This window comes from Ranitomeya variabilis, chromosome 5 (assembly GCF_051348905.1).
Source record: "Ranitomeya variabilis isolate aRanVar5 chromosome 5, aRanVar5.hap1, whole genome shotgun sequence".
Lineage (NCBI taxonomy): Eukaryota > Metazoa > Chordata > Amphibia > Anura > Dendrobatidae > Ranitomeya > Ranitomeya variabilis.
In genome coordinates, this window is record NC_135236.1 from 50410731 (window position 1) to 50435132 (window position 24402).

At 45.4% G+C, this 24402-nt stretch overlaps 2 protein-coding genes across 8 annotated transcripts in view; one reads left to right on the forward strand and one right to left on the reverse strand.

Moving 5' to 3' along the window:
* The window catches only part of EPOR (erythropoietin receptor), a 63691-nt gene extending 55269 nt beyond the window's left edge, over positions 1-8422 (reverse strand). For both annotated transcript variants that reach the window (XM_077261914.1, XM_077261913.1), the window contains exon 1: positions 8283-8422. The gene's annotated coding sequence lies outside the window, so the exon portion shown is untranslated. The remainder of the gene's footprint in view (positions 1-8282) is intronic.
* On the forward strand, positions 8282-17203 carry LOC143774386 (uncharacterized). Of its 6 annotated transcripts, XR_013215527.1 has the most exons (7): positions 8282-8571; positions 12818-15304; positions 15390-15459; positions 16220-16315; positions 16393-16474; positions 16629-16654; positions 17119-17203. XR_013215527.1 is itself a non-coding variant. In XM_077261916.1 (6 exons), exons 2-5 carry the CDS (start codon positions 15402-15404, stop codon positions 16648-16650), a joined length of 258 nt encoding a protein of 85 aa, XP_077118031.1. In that variant the 5' UTR covers positions 13257-15304; positions 15390-15401; the 3' UTR covers positions 16651-16654; positions 17119-17203. The 6 variants fall into 6 exon arrangements, 2 of the variants coding, with proteins under 2 accessions (XP_077118031.1, XP_077118030.1); XR_013215526.1 differs by having other exon boundaries at positions 12818-15459; positions 16629-16732; XR_013215525.1 differs by having other exon boundaries at positions 12818-15459.
* The last annotated feature ends 7199 nt before the right edge of the window (positions 17204-24402 follow it).

Here is a 24402-nt window from a genome sequence, read left to right on the forward strand (position 1 = left end):
CGGGTGCTGAACACGGCTCTCATTATTTTCCCCTGCTCTGCCAGCGATCAGCAGGAGCAGGGAAGAATGTTGAATTATATTCAACTGATAACAGCAAGAGAAGGCAGCGGCTGGTGGGACTACTACTTCCATCAGCCTACACCTGCTGCCACTACTAACAATGAGAGCAGGCGGTGGCTGCACTATAATTAAAAAAATGGCTTGGTCTCCCTTGTACTTTTGATAACCAGCCAGGCAAAATTGATAGCTACGGGCTGCAACCCTCAGCTTTCAGCTTCAGCAACGCTGGTTATCAAGAATAGATGGGTCCCCACGTTGTTTTTTTTTAATTTAAATAATTTTTAAAAAAGGCGTGGGCTCCCACCACCATTAGTGACAACCAGCCAAGCTAAAGCAGACAACTGGGGGCTGGTATTCTCAGGCTGGTAAGGGGCCATCCCCCCAGCCTAAAAATAGCAGCCGCCCAGAAAATGCACATCTATTACATGTGCCAATCCTGGTGCTTTGCCCAGCTCTTCCCACTTGCCCTGTAGCGGTGGCAAGTGGGGTTCATATTTGTGCGGTTGACGTCACCTTTGTATTGACAGGTGACATCAAGCCCATGGGTTAGTAATGGAGGTGTTTATAAGATGCCTATCCATTACTAATGCTATAGTTATATGGTAAATAACCATGGCCCCCTACAAACCTGAGAATACCAGCTCCCAGCTGTCTGCTTTAGCTTGGCTGGTTGACAAAAATGGGGGGTGAGCCCACGCCGGATCTTTATTTAAATAATTAAAACAAAACAAAAAAGCGTGGGTTTCTCTCTATTTTTGATAACGAGCCTTGCTGAAGCTGACAGCTGTCAGTTTTGTCAAAAACTGTTTATCAAAAACACGGGAAACTACGCCTTTAAATTAATTATAGCGCAGGCAGCAGCTGCTGAATACTCCCATCAGCCGCCTGCTCTCATTGTTATAAGCAGCAGCAGGTGTAGGCTGATGGAGTAACAGTCCCATCAGCAGCCGCCTGCTCTTGCCGTTATCAGATGAATAACTCTTTTAATGTATGACTTCTACAACTTACCAGGCTGTATGGGTCACAGAGACTGGTAAGTGGCCACAGAAGGCCAACATACACCGAGAAATACTGCTGGGACCTATTAAATTGTTCAGCTATTTTTATTTACTTTAAAAAAAAATAAAAAATAATGTATTTTTCGGACCATAAGACACATCAGACCATGAGAGGCACCCCAAATTTTGGTGAGGAAAATAGGAAAACACCAAGGTTACTTACTGGTAGCCGGTTTTTCCGGAACCCATGACGGCACACCTGAGAGAGGGGATCCGCCCAGTCAGGACAGGAAACCCTACTGAAAATAAAAGGGCGGTACCTCTCTGTCGCTTCAGTTGGTTTTCAGAGCATGAGAGGCCCCCCTGGTTAGTACACATGGCAATCCAACACCACATTATATTAACTAAATACACCCAAAACAATAGTGCACACCGAAAGGGTGATAAAGGGGGGGAATATACGGGTGCCGTCATGGGTTCCGGAAAAACCAGCTACCAGTAAGTAACCTTGGTGTTTTCCCTTCCCCCATGACGGCACACCTGAGAGACTTTTGTAGAATGAAACCTTAGGGAGGGACCACCGCTTGTAGCACCCTTCTACCAAAGGTTAGGTCAGCAGAGGAAGAAAGATCTAGCCGGTAGTGCTTGAAAAAAGTTGAGGGTGAGGACCAGGTAGCGGCCTTGCAAATTTGATCAATTGATACCTCAGCCTTTTCTGCCCAGGAGGTAGCCACGGCTCTGGTGGAGTGAGCCTTGATGCCTTCAGGAACCGGAGTGCCACCCGCAGAGTAGGATAAACTAATGGCCTCCCTAATCCATCTAGCAATAGTACAATAGTACTTTTAGCTACCCCACACCCTCTTTTGCTACCCTGAAAGGCTATGAATAGGGTTTGGTCTTTCCTCCACTGACTAGTCATAGATATGTATTGTAACATAGATCTTCTCACATCTAACATGTGGAACTTTTGTTCCCCTGGATTTTTAGGATTACTACAGAATGATGGTAAAGTAATCTCTTGACTCCTATGGAACTTTTGAACCACCTTGGGGAGATAAGCCGGGTCTGGTCTTAGAACAATCCTGTCAAAAACCTGAGTATAAGGAGGGCATATTGACAGGGCCTGTAAATCACTTACCCTACGTGCCGATGTTAAGGCTACTAGTAAAACTGTTTTAAGGGTAAGTAACTTAGGTGATAACTCCTGCAAGGGCTCAAAATGCTGCTTAGTTAGGGCTTCTAAGACTAAATTTAGATCCCAAGGAGGGATTTTTGGGATAACGACCGGCCGAGATCTACTACAAGATTTTATGAATCGTGAAACCCATCTATTTGAGGCAAGATTACAGTTATATAGGGCCCCCAAGGCCGAAACCTGAACTTTAAGGGTGCTGGTTGCTAACCCAAGATGTAATCCTGCTTGCAGAAATTCTAGGATAGGACCTATTGGAGCCACCTCCCCCAATGGTTCACCCAGGAAGTTAAGAAATTTTTTCCATGTCCTACCATAGATCCTAGAGGTTATGGGTTTTCTGCTTTGCAACAGGGTGGAGATTAACCCTGGTGAGAATCCTTGGCGACTTAGTAACGCCCTCTCAAATTCCAGGCTGCGAGATGGAAGCCCTTCACCTGAGAGTGGGTCACTGGGCCCTGGGTTAGCAGGTCCGGAACCTCTGGCAGAATCCATGGGTCTGTTACCGACATCTGCCTTAGAAGGGAGAACCATGGTCTCCTTGGCCAAAATGGAGCTATGAAGATGATTTTTGCCTGATCCTCTCTGATCTTCCGGATCACAGCTGGAATCATTACTATCGGGGGGAATGCGTAGGCCAGAGAGAACTTCCAGGGTATCAGTAGGGCATCTACTGCGAAGGGATGTTCTCTTGGATTCAAGGAGCAGAACTTTCTGACTTTTCTGTTGTGAGAGCTGGCAAACAAGTCTATTTCTGGTGTGCCCCAGGCTTGGACTATTTGTTGAAATATCTGTGGGTTTAGGGACCATTCCCCCTGCCTTAAGCCTCTGCGACTCAGGAAGTCCGCTTGAGTGTTCTCTATGCCTTTGATGTGCAGCGCTGACAGAGATGACAGGTGTTGTTCTGCTAGTTGAAAGAGTAGATTTGATGCTTCCATGAGGCCTTTGGACCTCGTCCCCCCCTGATGATTGACATACGCCACCACTGCTCGATTGTCCGTCAGGATTCGAGTATGGCGACCCCGGAGTAAAGGAAGAAAATGTCTTAGGGCTTTCTTCACTGCCCATAGCTCTTTTTCGTTTGACCCATAGTTTTTTTCTCGTATGGACCAGGTTCCTTGTACAGAGTGAGACCTCAGGTGAGCCCCCCAACCTGTACCGCTTGCGTCGGTCGTGACGATGTCTTTGACCGGATTTTGCCACCGGACCCCCATTGTCAGGTGGTCTTTCACCGTCCACCAGACTAGGGAATCCCTTACGCCCAGGGAGACATAGATTTCCTTCTAAATGCCCTCTCAACAGTCTTTGAGCTGAGAGAACTTCCCACTGTAGCTGTCTTAGGTGGAATTGTGCCCATCCTACCGCTGGAATACACAATGTTAACGAGCCTAGTAGGGACATCGCCTTTCTCAGAGTCATTGTTGGCTGACGTATTGCTGTACTGGTCAGGTTTATTATCTTGTCTACTTTGTTTTCTGGAAGGAGGCAGAGCTGACGTTCGGAGTCCAGTATTAACCCCAGGAAGGACTGTAATTTTACTGGTAGCAGTCTTGACTTGGGGATATTTATTAACCAACCCAGCTCCATTAGAGTTGATGTTACCACTGATACTTGATGAGTGCAGTGGGACTCTGACCTCCCTATTACAAGGAAATCGTCCAGATATGGGACAATGAATACATCCCGGGACCGGAGGTATGACATTACTTCCACCATTAATTTGGTGAAAACCCTGGGGGCTGTAGACAGGCCGAACGGAAGGGCTGTGTATTGATAATGTTTTACCTGATTCTGAATATAGAGAGCTACTCTCAAGTATTTCTGATATTCCTGATGTATTGCTATATGGTAATATGCATGTTTCAAGTCTATTACTGCCATGGAGCAGTGTTGGAAGAGAAGTTTTATGGTCGTGTTTATAGACTCCATCTTGAAAGAGTAGTTCTCTATAGATTGGTTGAGCTTCCTTAGATTTATAATAGTTCTCCAAGAACCATCCGGTTTTTGGATTAAGAAGAGGGGGGAGTAAAACCCGTCTCCTTCCTCCCGAACCGGGACCTCCTGAAGAACCTTTTTGTGGATAAGTCCCAAGACCCGGAATCCGCAGAAGAGTCTGCTAAAAAGGCTGCTGCTCCTTGCACTAAAGATATATTTGCAAGGATGTCGGTTCTGGGTACTTTGTCCTTTAGCTGATCCTCTATCTGCTGTAGCCAGACCATTAGAGCACGGGCCGTACATGTTCCAGCAATTGATGGCTTCAGGCCCCCTGCTGAGGCTTCCCAGATATGTCTCAGAAAACCATCTGCTTTTTTATCAAGCGGGTCTTTAAGAACACCCGAGTCTTCTAATGGAAGGGATGATCTTTTTAAACATTTGGCTACTGCTCCGTCAATTTTTGGGATCTTTTCCCAGGGTTCAGAGTCTTTATCCTCAAAGGGATATCTCCTTTTGGATGAAGAGGGCAAAGAACCCATTTTTTCAGGTTTTTTCCACTCTTTCTCAATTAATGCTTTTATTTTTGCATTAACCGGAAACGTGCGTTTCCTCCTTTCTTCTAAGCCACCAAACATGACATCTTCTAGTGACCTAGGTGTCTTCTCCTCTTTAAGACCCATTGCAGATCTAACTGCTTTGACTAATTTGTCTACGTCCTCAGTTGGAAAACATGGACGACCTCCTGAATCACTGTCCGAGGAGGAATCTGAAGACTGGACAGAGGCCGGGGAGGTAGAGGGAGATCGGGATGTTTTATGACTCCCGTTTCTGAGAGGCATCTGACTCTGTAGACGCCCTGCGGCTTCTCCCTCTCGGTTCGTTAAGGGCCAATTTCCAGGAGTCTTTTATTTCAGCCTGTATTATGGCTTTAAGGCTAGTGGCGAAATTAGGGGTCTCTTCTTGTATAGTTTTACTAATGCAGTTAGCACAGAGATCCTTCTGATACTGAACTGCAAGCGGGTCTTTACAAAGGGCACACTCTCGGTTCTTTGTTTTACCGCTAGCTTTCCTGGACCCCTAGTGATCAAAACAGAAAAAAATGGACCCTGTTACCATAAGGGTTACATTCACGTAGATCACTCACCACCAACGACAATCAAGGGTACCGATTTTTGAGGCTGGACAGATGCACATGAAGCGTCCCTCCTGGACGCCGATGAATCTTGCCGGACAGAACGACCGCTGTTCCTACCACTTGAGCGGCTGCTCCTGGTATGCTGGTGGCTCGGCAAGGCATCTGGTGAGAGCTCCTGCTGCTGCTGTGAAGGCGGCTGCTGCTGCTGCTCCTGTTGCCCCACTTCCATGGTGAAGTTTTGGACATGAGCGCGTCTCCTGTGGTCCAGCACCCTTTTATGGGGGGACCACTGCACTCCCCGCCTCCTCCGGTGCCCAATAGTGGCCCTCCCCTTCTCTGCCATGCCGCCGGAGTCTCCTTCCACCGGCCGGCGTTTCTTCATGGGCGCCGCCATCTTGGATCCGGCGCCCGCCCCTGACGTCACACGGGCACGCCCATTCCCAGCGTGCCTTGCGTGTGACGTCAGACGAGCGACCCGGAAGCGGCCGCCGCACCTGGATGCCGGCAGAGAGGGGAGGGTGGCGTGGCAGCCATGGAAGGAACCCGGTCCTCCAACCATGCTGCGCAAACGCCCGCTCGGACGTGACCCGGCGGACCTGCGGACGGCGCATCCAGGACCCGAACTCCGACGCACAGGCGCTGCCTGTTCTTCCACGCCGGGACGGGACCTGGGTAGGTGGAATCACTGCCGTGTTCAGCACAAGGGTCCCTGTCAGGACAGGAAACCCAACTGAAGCTACAGAGAGGTACCGCCCTTTTATTTTCAGTAGGGTTTCCTGTCCTGACTGGGCGGATCCCCTCTCTCAGGTGTGCCGTCATGGGGGAAGGGAAAAAAAAGATTTTTGCTAAAATGAGGGTCTTACAGTTCGAATTTAGAGTAGCTTACCTGGGGGCGGTGGATTGGGGTCACAGGAGGCAGGGTCTGTGCTGCAGGAAACTGGCGGTGGTGGGGGCGATGCTGTAGGCCCTGGGTGGGAGGAAAGGGTGTCCCAACGGTGCAAGGCTGTGGGTCCTGGGCTGGATGGAAGGGTGTCAGCAGTGACGCAGAGCGGAGTGCATTCATTTCAGTGCGGTGGGCTTCAGGAAGATGGCTGCCTCCAGCAGCACATATGCAGATTGGGATCTCGGCCGAGTTCTCGCAGCCTCACACCACTTCTTCCGCTGGCTTCCTGCAGCAGGGACCCTGCCTCCTGTGACCCCACTCCACAACTGCTGCCGCCATGCACCCCCTGTAAGCTATATTCGTACTATAAGACACACCCCAATTTTCCTCCCAATTTGGGGGGAAAAAAATTTACTTTCCTAGTTTGAAAAGTATGCTAAATGCTGCTGAGGACAAAAAAAAACTCAGCGAGATCTGAACGATTTAGTGCCGGTCTACTGGTAAGGACTTGGCTGCAGATCCTTTCCCCAACAAATTGCAATGTGTGAACATACCCCGAGCTTTAGAAAAATAGTAATGAAAATTTAACCCATAGTTCTGAAACTGCTTTATTAAAAACACAAATAAATAAGTTTAACAAAAAGGAGACAGATATAAATATATTTATACATACAAGTCTGTAAAAATGAACTGTACAAATCAATGTGTAGAACTAAGCCATGTTGAGATAAGTAACAAAATGCACGAGTGACATCACTCCACACACACCTTCCCGAAACAGTCACAAGGGATTTACAAATGTGAAGATAATCCAGCTTCTTCAAAATTGCAGAATTGAAAAATAGATAAAAACTCAAAACATGCTAAATTGCAGAGACAGCAAACAACGCGTTTCAGACATATGGCGCCATGTGCGTTTTGAAACGCGTTGCTATGCTGTCTCTGCAATTTAGCATGTTTTGATTTTTTATCTATTTTTCAATTAATTTTGCAATTTTCAAGAAGCTGGATTTTCTTCACATTTGTAAATCCCTTGTGACTGTTTCGGGAAGTGGGTAATGTCACGTGTGTGTGTAGAGTGTAGGGATTCCGTGTTTGTGCGCCTAGAGCTTGGGAAAGAGGTTTTTTTTTCTACACGGAAGTTACATCACCCCTCCCTTCCCCTTGCAGCCAGTATGCATCATCTCCGTCTTCCCCACATCATGCCCCCCCTCCACACAGCCCCTCATCACCCCCGCTCACCCCCCTCTCCACACAGCCCCTCATCACCTCCCTATCCATACAGCCCTTCATCGCTCCCCATCCACACAGCTCCTCATCACCCCCTCTCCACACAGACCCTCATCACCTCCCTATCCATACAGCCCTTCATCACTCCCCATCCACACAGCCCCTCATCACCCCCCTCTCCACACAGCCCCTCATCACCTCCCTATCCATACAGCCCTTCATCGCTCCCCATCCACACAGCCCCTCATCACCCCCCTATCCACACAGACCCTCATCACCTCCCTATCCATACAGCCCTTCATCGCTCCCCATCCACACAGCCCCTCATCACCCCCCTATCCACACAGCCCCTCATCACCTCCCTATCCATACAGCCCTTCATCACTCCCCATCCACACAGCCCCTCATCACCCCCTCTCCACACAGCCCCTCATCACTCCCCATCCACACAGCCCCTCATCACCCCCCTCTCCACACAGCCCCTCATCACCCCCCATCCACACAGACCCTCATTACCTCCCTATCCATACAGCCCTTCATCGCTCCCCATCCACACAGCCCCTCATCACCCCCCATCCACACAGCCCCTCATCACCTCCCTATCCACACAGCTCCTCATCACCCCCCCCCATCCATACAGCCCCTCATCATCCCCCCTTTCTTCACACAGCCCCACTCAAGTAACATCAACCCTTTCCTCCAGCACTCACAGCGAGTCCTGCGCCCTGATTCCCACCATTCTGTACACACTTAGTCCCTTCTCTCCACTGCAGCCTCAGTACAGCGCTGCTTCCTGCTATCCGGTCTTTACTGGATTAGTAGGCCCCGCCCCGTCCGGTGACATCTTACCTCAAAAAATCTACTCCGTTGTAGTCACTGCCGACGCGCGATGTCTGGGACGCTGCTGCGGGTGCTGAGGGAGCTGAGCGGCTCCCAGGAGCCTGGTGATCAGGGGGCTGCGGAGTGTGGCCCTCCAGCGTTGATCTTAGGGCCCCCGGGCTGTGGAATAAGCGGGCTTCTGTTTATGGCGGCGGCTCTGGCGGCTGAGGAGGAAGGAGCTGTGCTGTATCTGTGTCCGGAGCCGCTGCAGACTGTGCCCAGAGCGGGCAGAGTGGCCCGGGATCCCCTCATACTAAAGGTGCCCTTGTGGGGAAAGACAAGGACTGCTTATATAGTCAGCCTCTGAGGTGCTGCTAATAGCAACCAATCCGCGCGCAGCTTTCATTCTCCCGCTGTAGGTTGGCAGATGAAAGCTGAGCTCTGATTGGTTGCTTTGAGTAATAGACATTTTCTGTCAGACCTAATCCTGAGGTAATCCTTTCACCGACCACGGTGAGGTGAGGGGCGCTGCTGCCGCCATTGGCAGGTGTCGTGTCGCCCATGCGTACTGCTGAGCGTACGCGAAGCCTGTCCGTATATCAGCAGCGGTTCTCCGCCATCGATGCGGAAAGGAAAGGGGTTTGTTCCTCCTTCGTGTTCTTCGAGAGCCATAAGTTTTATTTTTTCTGTCAGCATGGCCGTATGAGGGCGGCTTTATTCGCAGGACGAGCTTTATTTCTGAGTGACGCCATTCGTCTCACCATATAATGTACAGCGAAACTGGGGAAAAATCCCAGTGCGGGGAAATGAAGGAAAAATAAAAACCACAATTCCACCTTTTAATGATTTTTTTTTTTTTTTGCATTTGTGCGCTAAAATATGACCTAGCTACATAATTTTTTCGTGTCTGGTACAATTATGGTGACACTGAACCTATATATATATATATATATATATATATATATATATATATATATATATATATTTTTTTTTTATTATTATAATCAGACCTTTTATGTTTTATTAAAAAGAAAAAAAATCTGATTATCTTTTTTTTTTTATTATTATTATTTATTCCCATGGAGCTGCGTGAGGGATTCAGGGATTTTTTTTTAATTTGAGAAAACCTCACATTGCAGTCTGACCAATGTTATTCCATGAGGCTTCTAACCAGCGTCAGAAAATATCACATGTATTGGCCGAGACCCGCCAATGCAAGTCTGTGGATGTGAGAAATTTGGACCATCTGTAGGATTTGCACATTTTTTTTTTTTAAGCAGAAATGTCAAAGAAACCAGGACATTGAAACAAAGAAGTACAAAAAAAAAATGGCTAGAATAGATTTCCGGAAGATATAAAATTCCTCCCCTCCCCCCTCACTTTATACTTTATGTTCTTTATATAAAGTCCAGCTTTTTAAGCTTCTGTCACCTAATAAATAATTGGAAATGACTTGGAGTCCACCTAATTTTTTGATGACCAGCCCAGGTAAAGCAAACAGCTGCAGACTGATGTTATCAGGCTGAGAAGGCCCCTGGTTATTGGCCTGTAGCCGCCCCAGAAGTGGCGCATCACATTACATGCGCCAATTATAATTCTTCGCCTTGGCTCTTCCCAATTGCCCTGGTGCTTTGGCAGTCGGGGTAATGGTTTTTTGGGGTTGATGTCAGCAGCTGGTGCTGACATCAAGCCTTGGTGTTAATAATGGAGAGACGTCTCAAACACCCCATTACATACTAATCCAGTAATAAAAAAGAAATAAAAAAAAACAACCTTTTATTTAAAAAAAACAATCAATCCCCAACACTTTCCCTGGTTCACCATTTTATTTGAAAGAAAAAAAAATCCAGGCAATCTGACGGTCTTTAAATGGAAACTTGAAAAAACATAAAAAGAGAGAAATTGAGACAAGACACTGTCCCTTGTTTACCAATTTATTAGAAAACAAAACGTTCCCACTCAGCAAAGTCCATGGCATTCCCCAGAATACGACGTCCAAAGGCTATGGAGTCTCGCTACGCTCCGCGGGCCCCGGCGGCTGTGATGAGAAGTGATGCCACCAGTTAACACAACTGCCGGGTCTCGTGAAGTACGGCGGGACCCGGATTGGCTGCTGCTACAGCCTATAGAGCTTCGTTCTCTTGACGAGAGTCCATAGTGTTTGGACGTCAGGTTCGGGGAACGTCGTGAGAATGCCATGGACTTCGTCGGACCTGCTTAGAAACTTTTTGTTTTATAATAAATTGTGAATGAGAGATAGTGTCTTGTCTTTTATTTCTCTCTTTTTATGTTTTTCAGGTTTCCATTAAAGTGTCAGGGACTGTTTTTTTTAATTTAATTACACTAAAGTTTTTTGTGTGTGTATTTTTATTACTGTCTGACAGATACCCCTCCATTACTAACACTGGGGCTTGATGTCATCCAGCTGCTGACATCAACCCCAAAAACCATTATCCTGATTGCCAAAGCACCAGGGCAGTAGAGAAGATCTGGGGCAGCTGAGGGCTGGATTTTTTATTACTGGGTTAATAATGGGGGTGTCTGACAGATACCCCTCCATTACTAACACTAGGGCTTGATGTCATCCAGCTGCTGACATCAACCCCAAAATCCATTACCCTGATTGCCAAAGCACCAGGGCAGTAGAGAAGATCTGAGGGCTGGTATTTTTACGCTGGGAAGGGTTTGATAACCATGATCTTTCCCACCCTGATAACATAAGCTCACAGCCGTCTTCTGTACCTTGGCTGGTTATCAAAACTAGGAGGGGATCGCACTTCATTTTTTTTCAATTATTAGGTGAAAAGGCTGGATCATAAAGTACATGTGCAAGGCACTGAAGGGTGCCATTTTAGAATATGTGGGGGGATTGTGAAATTATATATCCGCAGGATATCTTTTCTATCAAGCTCTTTTTTGGGGGGGAGGGTGGGCTTGCCTGCTTCAATTTCCTGGTTTCTTTGAGATGTGTGCGTAAAAATCAGATACTATGTGGATGAAAGGTGAGAAAGTAAGTTCAGCCATACGGATTCCACTTGTCCAGCTTTTCAGGAGCGGAGTCAGATTGATTTTTTTATTATACACGAATGTGAGCGAGCCGTTAATGAGTGTCCATGGGTTGCTATGACAGCCTGGGATCTACTGAAAGCTCCCATGCCTGCCATCTTGGTATTCCTATGAGGACCAAGAGAAAAGAAAAAAGGCCAAAAATGTTGAGGGGGGGGTTTTCAGCAAAAAAACAATAAGCGATCAAATGGTATCTATTAAAGGGCACCTGTCACCCCGTTTTTTCCGTATGAGATAAAAATACTGTTAAATAGGGCCTGAGCTGTGCATTACAACAGTGTATTTTGTGGACCCCGATTCCCCACCTATGCTGCCAAAATACGTTACCAAAGTAGCCGTTTTCGCCTGTCAATCAGGCTGGTCTGGTCAAAAGGGCGTGGTGTCTTCCCCCAGATCTTGCTTAGTTTTCCGTTGGTGGCGTAGTGGTTTGCGCATGCCCAAGGTCCCGAATCCACTGCACAGGGGAGTGAAAACAGCGCGATGTGCATTATTTCTCTGTTGATCGGTGGGGGCGGCCATCTTCCTTTGGCCGCGCGTGCGCAGATGGAGCGCTCTGCTGCCCGCGGCTTCAGGAAAATGGCCACGGGATGCCACGCGTGCGCAGATGGAGATCGCGGCGGCCATTTTCCTGAAGCAGAATTCGCATCTCGGCTTCAGGAAAATGGCCACCCCGATCTCCATCTGCGCACGCGCGGCATCCCGCGGCCATTTTCCTGAAGCCGCGGGCAGCAGAGCGCTCCATCTGCGCACACGCGGCCAAAGGAAGATGGCCGCCCCCACCGATCACCAGGGAAATAGAACACATCGCGCTGTTTTCACTCCCCTGTGCAGTGGATTCGGGACCTTGGGAATGCGCAAACCACTACGCCACCAACGGAAAACTAAGCAAGATCTGGGGGAAGACACCACGCCCTTTTGACCAGACCAGCCTGATTGACAGGCGAAAACGGCTACTTTGGTAACGTATTTTGGCAGCATAGGTGGGGAATCGGGGTCCACAAAATACACTGTTGTAATGCACAGCTCAGGCCCTATTTAACAGTATTTTTATCTCATACGGAAAAAATGGGGTGACAGGTGCCCTTTAAAGACCTCAGCTCACCCCAAAAACAAAAAACGTAATTAATAGGAAAAATTAAAATGATACGGGTTTTTGAAAAATGGCTGCAAGCAAATTATTTATTTTTACGAATTTACACTTTTTTTCACAACTTTAAATAAGTAATATATCCAAGTTTGGCATTGCCTTAAAGGGAACCCCTCAGCAGGATTGTGCTCAGTAACCTACAGACACTGTCAGGTCGGCGCCATTATACTGATTACAATGATAATCCGTCTAGTGGTTGTTGTTTAATCTTTAGGATTGGTTATCCGAGCGTATCCATGTTTGACCCAGAAATGGACCACAAAGACTTTCTTGTTGGCTAGATCCAAGTTCCAGAACAATCTGTATACTAAATGGATCTACATGCTGATTTATATTTTTCATTTCCTCGTAGCAAATCCGTTTTGTGTACCCGCCTTCTATGAAGGAGCTTCTTCAGTTCTTCTCTTCGCTTCATTTAACGTCTCCTCCACCTTCTCTCATCCTGGTTGATGGACTTGAACGATACATTCAGCCTACGTGCAGCCTCCATGATGGCGCTCATATCTCCGCCCTGATGTTGGACTCCGTATCCCACCTTCACTGCGGCCTCATAGTGTCTGCAGCACCAAACTATGAAGGAACTGACGGGGCCTTTCTTGCTGTGGAAAGGTATTTCCCGAACCAGTGTGTGGTGTATCACGATCTATCATGTGGAGAAAGGGAGAAAGTGTATAAAATGAGCTTCATGTCCTCCAGACCGCAGTGGAATATGCACGTTGGGGAAGACGGGTGTGTACGCGTCAGTCCTTGTGGCCCTGACGTACAAGACTTAACTACCAGACTGGCTTCCTAAAATTTTTATTTAAGATATGTTTTCATTAAAAAAATTATCCAGATTAATGACAAGTCCCTCATGTTAACGTCGAATGGCGTGAAAAAGTGGCAAATACTAATAGAGCGCCTTAAAAAAAAAGAAGCTTTTCTGATTTCGAAGATCACTTTCTTCTCCATCTCTTTTATGACATCTGTCTTCCCCGGTTTCTTAGGTTATCAGGAATTTAGAGACTCCGGTTGAACAGTGCTAAGGGGCTGTGCAAACTTGTAAGATTGGAGAACAATGACATCTATTGAATAAAATGAATACATTATCTATACTGTTGCTCCATGGCAAGATATCTTGGGCGATTATTGACGTTTCTGTGGAATGACACCAGGCGTGGACAAGTGAATGCAAGATCAAGCAAAATCTTGTATTTTTGAATATGCCTTTGCAAATTGCCTCTTCAGAGAGGAAGAGGACTAGAACTCTAGTGCCACCTATTGGAAGTAGCAGTCCTAACAGTCAATGTCGACCCTTTTATCGAGCCTTGTCACATGACTTAGGATAAAAGCCAAACCAGAATCTCAATTTGCAGACACTGTTTCGGGGTACTGCCCCTTGTCAGTGCAAAGCGGAGATCTGGTTTGGCTGATTGAGAGGTGAGCATTGTGGCTTTAAGTCTCCTCACCTCGCCATGCTTAACATGTCACTCTCGACAAGGAGAAACGATACTTCTTGGATCCTGAATATGCCTTTGCAATTTATTTTCTAATAGGTAGGACTTGGATGCTTTCCCTCCCCTCCACACTTCTCATCTGCTATATACAACCTTCTCCCCCTTCCTGCTCTTCTCTCTTGAGGTCATTATACACAGGATGACTATTATCACAAGAATGACCATGTGTTTTCCAGAAAAATATTTAGAATTGAGAGTCCTCAGTGGTTGATACCTTTTTAATGGCTAACTGAAAAGATGGTAACAAATTGCAAGCTTTCGAGACTACACAGGTCTCTTCATCAGGCAAAGACTAAAAGAAATTCTGAAGAATCACATATTTATGCACAACATAGCACGTGTTCTCCATAGCTGGCCAGCGATCAGTCATCAAAAACGCTTGGTTATTGTTGAGTGCTGATAAACCTGCTATAAGATCAGTCGGTTCTCATTTTGGGCAATTTGCCTATAGAAAACTAAGCAGACAGAAGCTTCGAAAAGAGCATACAAGTCACAAGGTTCCTTTCTCTCAAATTTGGTTGCTGAACACCCTCTACAGACTATGATCTGCCATGTACACTCTTTCCTGCTCTCTGCTATCTTTAAAGTACTTTTATCACGGTGATTATTGCAAAGCATCACATGTAGATATGATATATGAATTTTGTGATTATCCCCATGCAGTTTATTTCCTTACATAGTGAATATTTTGATGCTTTTCCCCCTCTCCGCACTCTGCTTTATCATATAAAACCTTTTGCTGCTCCATGTGCTGTCTTCAATGAGTATTGCAAGACTGAACATGTTTTTAGCAATAATTACCCAACTATAGTGTTTTTTTTTTTTTTTAATCATTGATCATATCTTTCATGTAGACAACAAAATATCATTAGTCGTAAGCACGTCCCTTTAAGTTAAAAAAAGGGGCAGCACAGCGGCTCAGTGGTTAGCAATCTTCCCAAATCATCGTTTTACATGTAAAAGGTTCTTGAATGAATACACAATCGTCGACTTCCTACATCATCGATCAATGCAGGTTTTGGGGAATTTACTTGTGTAAAGCTGCGTTTATGGAGGCTTTGAATAGAGCTCTTGACAGCTTTAACACTTTTCCCCAGACTTGGATGCTTTCTTCCCTCTCCGCACTCTGATCTGCCATGTAGAAGTCTTCCCCTTCCAGCTACTATATGTAAAGGGCTTTTAAAACACAGCCCAATTCCTACAGTTTCTCTCATCAGTGTTGTGACCCTTTAGGCTTCTCGCTCATGGCTGTAAGTGGGCTCATTTCCACCTCCAAAGCAGGGCAAGAAATTTAGGAAGGACTCGGTTGGGATGACTGCAGAATCCTGCCTCTAGTTGCCACGGTAACTCTTGTTTTCCTACTGTTCCGTTGACGGAATGCTGACATTAGTGTCGGTGCTTGTGACTTTATGGTGAATGTCCCGACAGGGTAACTCGGAGATGAAGCGACTCCTAGTCATCGTTATTCTGCACCTTCTTCATCTGTGCGAGGTTCCAGGTAACTGGGCGGTAAAGCAGGGTTTATAGACATATAGTTATTTACCATATGTGCCCATGTACCGGGTGATAGCGATGCTGGAGTTGCCACTTTTGTGGACTAATTTATGGCGTAGTGTGGTGGTGGTAGTCCATAGTATAGTCCGTTGCTATTGTGGGAGTCTTAGTGTTGGATTTAGTACTTTTTGATGAAGTGTAGTATGGGGGTTGTAGTATACTGTATGGGGGCTAGTACTTTAGGTAAGGAATAGTGATGAGCGAGTATACGTCTTGCTCGGATTTTCCCGAGTATTTTGCCGTGCTCAGGGATTTAGTTTATGTCGACGCAGCTGCATGATTTGCTGCTGCTAGACAGCTTGAATACATGCAGGGATTGCCTGTTTGATAGGGAACCCCCACATGTATTCAAGCTGTCTAGCAGCAGCAAATCATGCAGCTGCAGAGACATAAACTAAATCCCTGTGCACGGAAAAATAGTCGGAGACCACCCGAGCACCGAGTGTACTCGCTCATCACTAGTAAGGAATCCAGTGTGGACTGTGGAGGTCGTTGTCCAATTTATGGGATTCGGGATGAAGAGTACAATAATATGGGAGTTGTTCTCCTTTATATGGGGCTTGGTAGATTTTGTGAGAGTTGTCAAAAACGTGTCACAATTTGACATAACTTGTTAAACCAAAGAAAGCCAACCAATAGGCGATGTAAAATTCTACATGAGTAAAGCAGGATATTATTGTTTACACCATGAACTGTCTCCGCAGGGGCCCCGCACAATTCTGCCAATGTAAGCGGCCTGTTTACGAGATCTGACAAGGGATCTGATGAGGGATTCAAGCCGCCATGGTGGTTTGGATTAGGTAAAAGATCTCAGTATTTCACACTCCCGCCAAACCCGATGGGAACGTCCCAGATAATTCTTGTATTTTCCTCGTAGTTGTGGCGCTGCTCATACTGCCCGTCATCATCTATCTGCTGTACAGATGCTTCCACCCTCGAACTGTAGCCCAACAATTCCTGTAAGTTTTACGCATACAGGCATGGGTGACAGTGGGTTATCTATGTCTGCGGGGCCGATACTATATAGTGATGATTGGTGTTTGTGACCCGGGGTGACTGATGAAGGCGTTTCTCGTTATAATTAAACTAATTTGACCTTGTAATCTTTTGTAGGAAGTCTTATGGCTTTCAGTGAAAAGGTGAGCACAGGATACAGAAAATATGCATGCGGGTATACTGTGTTATGCAAGGTCTGGGGAGGAGAAATTTACTGGACAGTAAGATTTAATCCCTTTACCCACAGTAATCGCTCAATTATTTGCTGATTTTTTTTTTTATTTTTTTTTTACATACTTAATACCAAATAAGGCTTTTTTCTTTTTATTAAATCGGTAAACTGTGGTGATTTTATTTCTTTGTGTTTATAATAGTTTTTGAATTACTTTTAACCATTTTTTAATTTATTTTTTCCGTCCCCCAGGGGACGTGATATTGAAGTTACTTCTGTATTGTAATGATTTGTAATTCTTGTGTCCTATAAAGAGTTTCATAGTACAGAGGAGAGGTCTAATATTGTAGGATATAAAGGAATATTTCCAAACTGACTGGCAAAGAAGGCATTTTAGTGACCTCAGTCTGACATTTCTCATTAATCTCATTGCAGGCTTTTATGATCAAGATTCTACAAGAATCCTACTTTTTTGTGACCATTTTAAACAAAAGCAAGAATAAATCATAGAAAAATGTCATGTTGTTCTTTTTCTGATCTGTTGTTTCTTCGTTTTGTACCTTTCCACAAAAGCTGCAATATAACATTCTGGCTTCCTGAAGCCACCACTAGAGGGAGCACATGAGCTTATGGCATGCTGTGTTATTACTGAGTTATAGACTCCCTCTAGTGGTGGCTGCATGGCTGCAGGTAACCAGTGTGTGATCTTACCATCCTATACAGGGTGTCATGATCTAGGCCGGGGTTTGTTTCTTGTTATTTTATTCGGACTCCCATGACAGCACTACGAGAGAGGGGATCCGCCCTTAAGGAACAGAAAACCTACAGATACAAAAGGGCGGCACCTCTCCCATGCACCAGTTGGTTTCCTGTTCCTGAAGGGACTGGATACCTACAGGTCACCTATATAAACCGGCAAGGGGGAACACGTTCCGAGAAATTAATGCAGATCACGGATCGCTTGTTCCAGGTGGCAGAGCTCAATTTTCAATCTTTGACAGCTCTCCACATCAAAGGAAAAGAGAATTTAACAGCAAATTTCCTAAGTCGAAACGTATTAAGACAAGGAGAGTGGTCTCTCAACGAGGACATTTTCAACCATATCGTCCACAGATGGGGTCTGCCAGTGGTGGATCTGTTCGCCACCAGAAGCAACAGAAAAGTAAAACTTTTTTGCTCTCTAAATCCCAGGGAGGATCCCCTGGCGGTGGACGCGTTTCTAATAAAATGGGATTTTCCACTGGCTTATGCCTTCCCACCGCTGAACCTGATACCTCTAGTTGTGAGGAAAATCAGGGAAGATCGAGCAAAAGTCATCCTTATTGCCCCCTCTTGGCCCAGAAGAACCTGGTTTGCCTGGCTCAGGACAATGTCCGTATCGGTTCCCTGGGTTCTGCCAGAAATCCCGAACTTACTTTCTCAGGGACCAATCTCCCATCCACAAGTGGCAGCGCTCCATTTAACGGCGTGGAGTTTGAACGGTCACTGTTAGTAGATAAGGGCTTCTCTCCGAACCTAGTTGAAACGCTCCTAAAGAGTAGGAAACAATAACTACGAAAATCTACTCTAGGACTTGGAGAAAGTTCTTGACCGGTTCAAAGTTTAATATCCAAGAAGGGGTGCCGATACAACAAATCTTAGAGTTTCTGCAGAAGGGGTTTGAGTTAAAGCTCTCTACTAGTACCCTTAGAGTACAGGTCTCAGCTCTGGGTGCCCTGTTTTCCTGTAATATAGCTAACAACTATTGGGTAGCGAGATTTATGAAGGCAGTCTGTAGAACTAGACCAGTATATAAAGACAGAATGGTTCCGTGGGATCTAAATTTAGTTCTGTCCTATCTAACAAAACCCCCCTTTGAACCTCTACAAGATACCTCGATCAAAATGTTGACACTTAAGACAGCCTTCTTGATTGCCATAACCTCAGCTCGCAGGACAGAAGATATCCAGGCACTTTCCAGACTTCCCCCATATACAGAATTTCTGTCTGACAGGGTAGTGCTTAGGCCAGACCCAGCATATCTGCCGAAGGTAGCGACACGTTTTCGTCCGAATAAAGCATTAAGCTACTTACGGGTAGCGGCATTTTTCGGAGGCCCATGACAGCACCCTTAGTTCCCTCCCTATTCACATGGGGGTTGCACTTCCTGATATGTATATAGTGTGATATGTAGATCTCACGTATGGTGTCTAGTTATAATTTAATAGAATATTTTAGTTTTCAAAATGTATATTTGTATGCCACTAACCGCGGTAGTCCCCTCAGGCTCTAAAATTCAACTGATGCATGGGAGAGGTGCCGCCCTTTTGTATCTGTAGGTTTCCTGTTCCTTAAGGGCGGATCCCCTCTCTCGTAGTGCTGTCATGGGCCTCCGAAAAATGCCGCTACCCGTAAGTAGCTTAATGCTTTCTCCCCGGTCTGGTCATACGGGGGTTAACCCTCTCTGCCTTGTTCTGGGTTCTGTGTGGCTATTTCAGGCTGCTGTGGCCTGCAGACCAATGTCAGTGATAGTTCATGCTTCCAGGCCAGAGCAGAGCCAATCAGGCTATGCCAGCTTCTAGCCTCCCCAAAAAAAGTTTTAAAAAATATGAAAAAAAAAAAAGTTTAAATCACCCCCCTTTCGCCCCATTCAAAATAAAACAATAAAAAAAAATATCAAACCTACACATATTTGGTATCGCCGCTTTCAGAATCGCCTGATCTATCAACAAAAAAAAGAATTAACCTGATCGCTAAACGGCGTAGCGAGAAAAAAAATTCAAAATGCCAGAATAACGTTTTTTTTGGTTGCTGCGACATTGCATTAAAATGAAATAACAGGCGATCAAAAGAACGTATCTGCACATAGGTGGTATCAATAAAAATGCCAGCTCGGCACGCAAAAAATGAGCCCTCACCCGACCCCAGATCATGAAAAATGGAGACGCTACGGGTATCGGAATATAGCACAATTTTTTTATTTTTTTTTTAGCAAAGTTTGGAATTTTTTTTCACCACTTAGATAAAAAATAACCTAGACATGTTAGGTGTCTACGAACTCGTAATGACCTGGAGAATCATAATGGCAGGTCAGTTTTAGCATTTAGTGAAACTAGCAAAAAAGCCAAACAAAAAACCAGTGTAGGATTGCACTTTTTTTTTGCAATTTCACCACACTTGGAATTTTTTTCCCGTTTTCTAGTACAAGACATGGTAAAACCAATGGTGTCGATCAAAAGTACAACTCGTCCCGCAAAAAACAAGCCCTCACATGGCCATATTGAAGGAAAAGTAAAAAAGTTATGGCTCTGGGAAGGAGGGGAGCGAAAAAACGAAAAAGGGCTGCGTCTTGAAGGGGTTAATCACCTTCAAAATCCAAAATGGTCTTTAAGAATGACCACAGTCCACTTTCATTTTCACGCTTTTTTTTCCCTCCCCCCTCCAAGAGCCATAACTTTTAATTTTTTTTTAATTTTTCTATTGACACAGGTGAATTAGGGCTTGTTTTATGCAGCATGAATTTTCGGTGTGAATGACACTATTTACTAACAATGTACCGAAAACAAGGGAAAAACTTCCAAGTAGAGCAAAATGGTTAAAAAAAAAAAAACGCAATGCAGTCATTGTTTCTTGTTTTTTTTTTTACAGCGTTCACTATGTAGTGAAAATTACCTGGTAATATAAAAATTCCCCAGGTCAGATCCCTTACAATATACCAAACTTGTACTATTATTATTTTAGTGGCTTTAAACATTTCTCTAACTTGCAAAATTGAAGAAAAAATAATAATTTTCTTAGATCCATAGCTTTTTATTTTTCCATCTATGGAGCTGTGTGTTTGTTGTTGTTTTTTTGCATGCCAAGGTGCACCTTTTAGTGGTCATTTTGATTGCTTTTTATTGCATTTATCATTGGAGAGACTGAAAAACAGCAATTTTGGTGGTTTTTTTTCACAATGTTTAGTGGATTTAATTATATATTTTCATAAATCGAATTTTTAAGTATTATGCATATTTTTATGATTTTTCTTTATTTTGCTAACTGGGAAAAGGGGACATTTCAAATATTTATGATTTTTTTTATTTATATTTTTAAAAGTTTTCTATATGATGTAACACAATGTTATGTAGCAGGAAGGGCTTAATACTTTTGGTGATCTTATCCCCTTATGTTTATTGCCCGGTGAACCAGTAAAACCAGTACTTGTGGTGGTGATTCACTTCTGTGTATGACCTATATAGACATGATTTAGTGCCCTGTAATTACAGCCTAATATGGGAGTTTATATTGTTGTAAAATATATCTATATATGTTCTGTTGCCCAAACATTGTAACACTTGTTGTCACGCAGACCTATGAATTTTATATATATTATTGTAAGCTTCGATCCTAAATTAAATCCTAAAAGGGTATTCCTACAAGCTGACAGTTCACCGGACACTGGTATGATAAGAGGCCTCCACCGATAAAGTAGCGGACCGTTTGGGTTTTAAGGAATTTTTGACTAAACTGAGGGGTGGAATCTAAAGGATCTCCTTTAATCCTTTTATAGGGATCTGGAAGATTCCCTGTCAACCAGAAGGTAGTCACCATAACCATCTGGTAGACAATGCATTCCTGTCATGATTCTCAATGGCGAGAGAACATAGCCCAGCATATATGAGAACTAGCTCTTGGAAGATGGAAACTATACTGACCATGAACTAAACCTGCCGCACAACTAGAAGTGGCCGGGTAGCATGCCTACGTTTTTTTATCCCTAGATGCCCAGCGCCAGCCGGAGAACTACCTAATCCTAGCAGAGGAAAAGACAGTCCTGGCTCACCTCTAGAGAAATTTCCCCAAAAGGCAGACAGAGGCCCCCACATATATTGGCGGTGATTTTAGATGAAATGACAAACGTAGTATGAAAATAGGTTTAGCAAAATCGAGGTCCGCTTACTAGATAGCAGGAAGACAGAAAGGGCACTTTCATGGTCAGCAGAAAACCCTATCAAAACACCATCCAGAAATTACTTTAAGACTCTAGCATTAACTCATAACACCAGAGTGGCAATTTCCGATCACAAGAGCTTTCCAGACACAGTAACGAAACAGCAGCTGTGAACAGGAACAAAATGCAAAAACACACAAGGACAAAAGTCCAACTTAGCTGGGAGTTGTCTGGTAGCAGGAACATGCACAGAAAGGCTTCTGATTACATAGTTGACCGGCATGAAACTGACAGAGGAGCAAGGTTATATAGCGACTCCCACATCCTGATAGGAGCAGGTGAACAGAGGGGATGATGCACACAAGTTCAATTCCACAAGTGGCCACCGGGGGAGCCCAGAATCCAATTTCACAACAGTACCCCCCCCTCAAGGAGGGGGCACCGAACCCTCACCAGAACCACCAGGGCGATCAGGATGAGCCCTATGAAAGGCACGGACAAGATCGGAGGCATGAACATCAGAGGCAGTGACCCAAGAATTATCCTCCTGACCGTATCCCTTCCATTTGACCAGATACTGGAGTTTCCGTCTGGAAACACGAGAGTCTAAGATCTTTTCCACAACGTACTCCAACTCACCCTCAACCAACACCGGAGCAGGAGGCTCAATGGAAGGCACAACCGGTACCTCATACCTGCGCAACAATGACCGATGAAAAACATTATGAATCTAAAAGGATGCAGGGAGGTCCAAACGGAAGGACACAGGGTTAAGAATCTCCAATATCTTGTACGGGCCGATGAACCGAGGCTTAAACTTAGGAGAAGAAACCCTCATAGGGACAAAACGAGAAGACAACCACACCAAGTCCCCAACACAAAGCCGAGGACCAACACGACGACGGCGGTTGGCAAAAAGCTGAGTCTTCTCCTGGGACAACTTCAAATTGTCCACCACCTGCCCCCAAATCTGATGCAACCTCTCCACCACAGCATCCACTCCAGGACAATCCGAAGATTCCACTTGACCGGAGGAAAATCGAGGATGAAACCCCGAATTACAGAAAAACGGGGACACCAAGGTGGCAGAGCTGGCCCGATTATTGAGGGCGAACTCCGCCAAAGGCAAAAAAGCAACCCAATCATCCTGATCCGCAGACACAAAACACCTCAAATATGTCTCCAAGGTCTGATTAGTCCGCTCGGTCTGGCCATTAGTCTGAGGATGGAAAGCAGACGAAAAAGACAAATCTATGCCCATCCTAGCACAGAATGCCCGCCAAAATCTAGACACGAATTGGGTCCCTCTGTCAGAAACGATATTCTCCGGAATACCATGCAAACGAACAACATTTTGAAAAAACAGAGGAACCAACTCGGAAGAAGAAGGCAACTTAGGCAAGGGAACCAGATGGACCATCTTAGAGAAACGGTCACACACCACCCAGATGACAGACATCTTCTGAGAAACAGGCAGATCCGAAATAAAATCCATCGAGATGTGCGTCCAAGGCCTCTTCGGGATAGGCAAGGGTAACAACAATCCACTAGCCCGAGAACAACAAGGCTTGGCCCGAGCACAAACGTCACAAGACTGCACAAAGCCTCGCACATCTCGTGACAGGGAAGGCCACCAGAAGGACCTTGCCACCAAATCCCTGGTACCAAAGATTCCAGGATGACCTGCCAACGCAGAAGAATGAACCTCAGAGATGACTCTACTGGTCCAATCATCAGGAACAAACAGTCTACCAGGTGGGCAACGATCAGGTCTATCCGCCTGAAACTCCTGCAAGGCCCGCCGCAGGTCTGGAGAAACGGCAGACAATATCACTCCATCTTTAAGGATACCTGTGGGCTCAGAATTACCAGGGGAGTCAGGCTCAAAACTCCTAGAAAGGGCATCCGCCTTAACATTCTTAGAACCCGGTAGGTACGACACCACAAAATTAAACCGAGAGAAAAACAACGACCAGCGCGCCTGTCTAGGATTCAGGCGCCTGGCAGACTCAAGGTAAATTAAATTTTTGTGGTCAGTCAATACCACCACCTGATGTCTGGCCCCCTCAAGCCAGTGACGCCACTCCTCAAAAGCCCACTTCATGGCCAAAAGCTCCCGATTCCCAATATCATAATTCCGCTCGGCGGGCGAAAATTTACGGGAAAAAAAAGCACAAGGTCTCATCACGGAGCAGTTGGAACTTCTCTGCGACAACACCGCCCCAGCTCCGATTTCAGAAGCGTCGACCTCAACCTGAAAAGGAAGAGCAACATCAGGCTGACGCAACACTGGGGCGGAAGAAAAGCGGCGCTTGAGCTCCCGAAAGGCCTCCACAGCATCAGGGGACCAATCAGCAACATCAGCACCCTTCTTAGTCAAATCAGTCAATGGTTTTACAACATCAGAAAAACCAGCAATAAATCGACGATAAAAGTTAGCAAAGCCCAAAAATTTCTGAAGACCCTTAAGAGAAGAGGGTTGCGTCCAATCACCAATAGCCTGAACCTTGACAGGATCCATCTCGATGGAAGAGGGGGAAAAAATGTATCCCAAGAAGGAAATCTTTTGAACCCCAAAAACACACTTAGAACCCTTCACACACAAGGAATTAGACCGCAAAACCTGAAAAACCCTCCTGACCTGCTGGACATGAGAGTCCCAGTCATCCGAAAAAATCAGAATATCATCCAGATACACAATCATAAATTTATCCAAATAATCGCGGAAAATGTCATGCATAAAGGACTGGAAGACTGAAGGGGCATTTGAAAGACCAAAAGGCATCACCAAATACTCAAAATGGCCC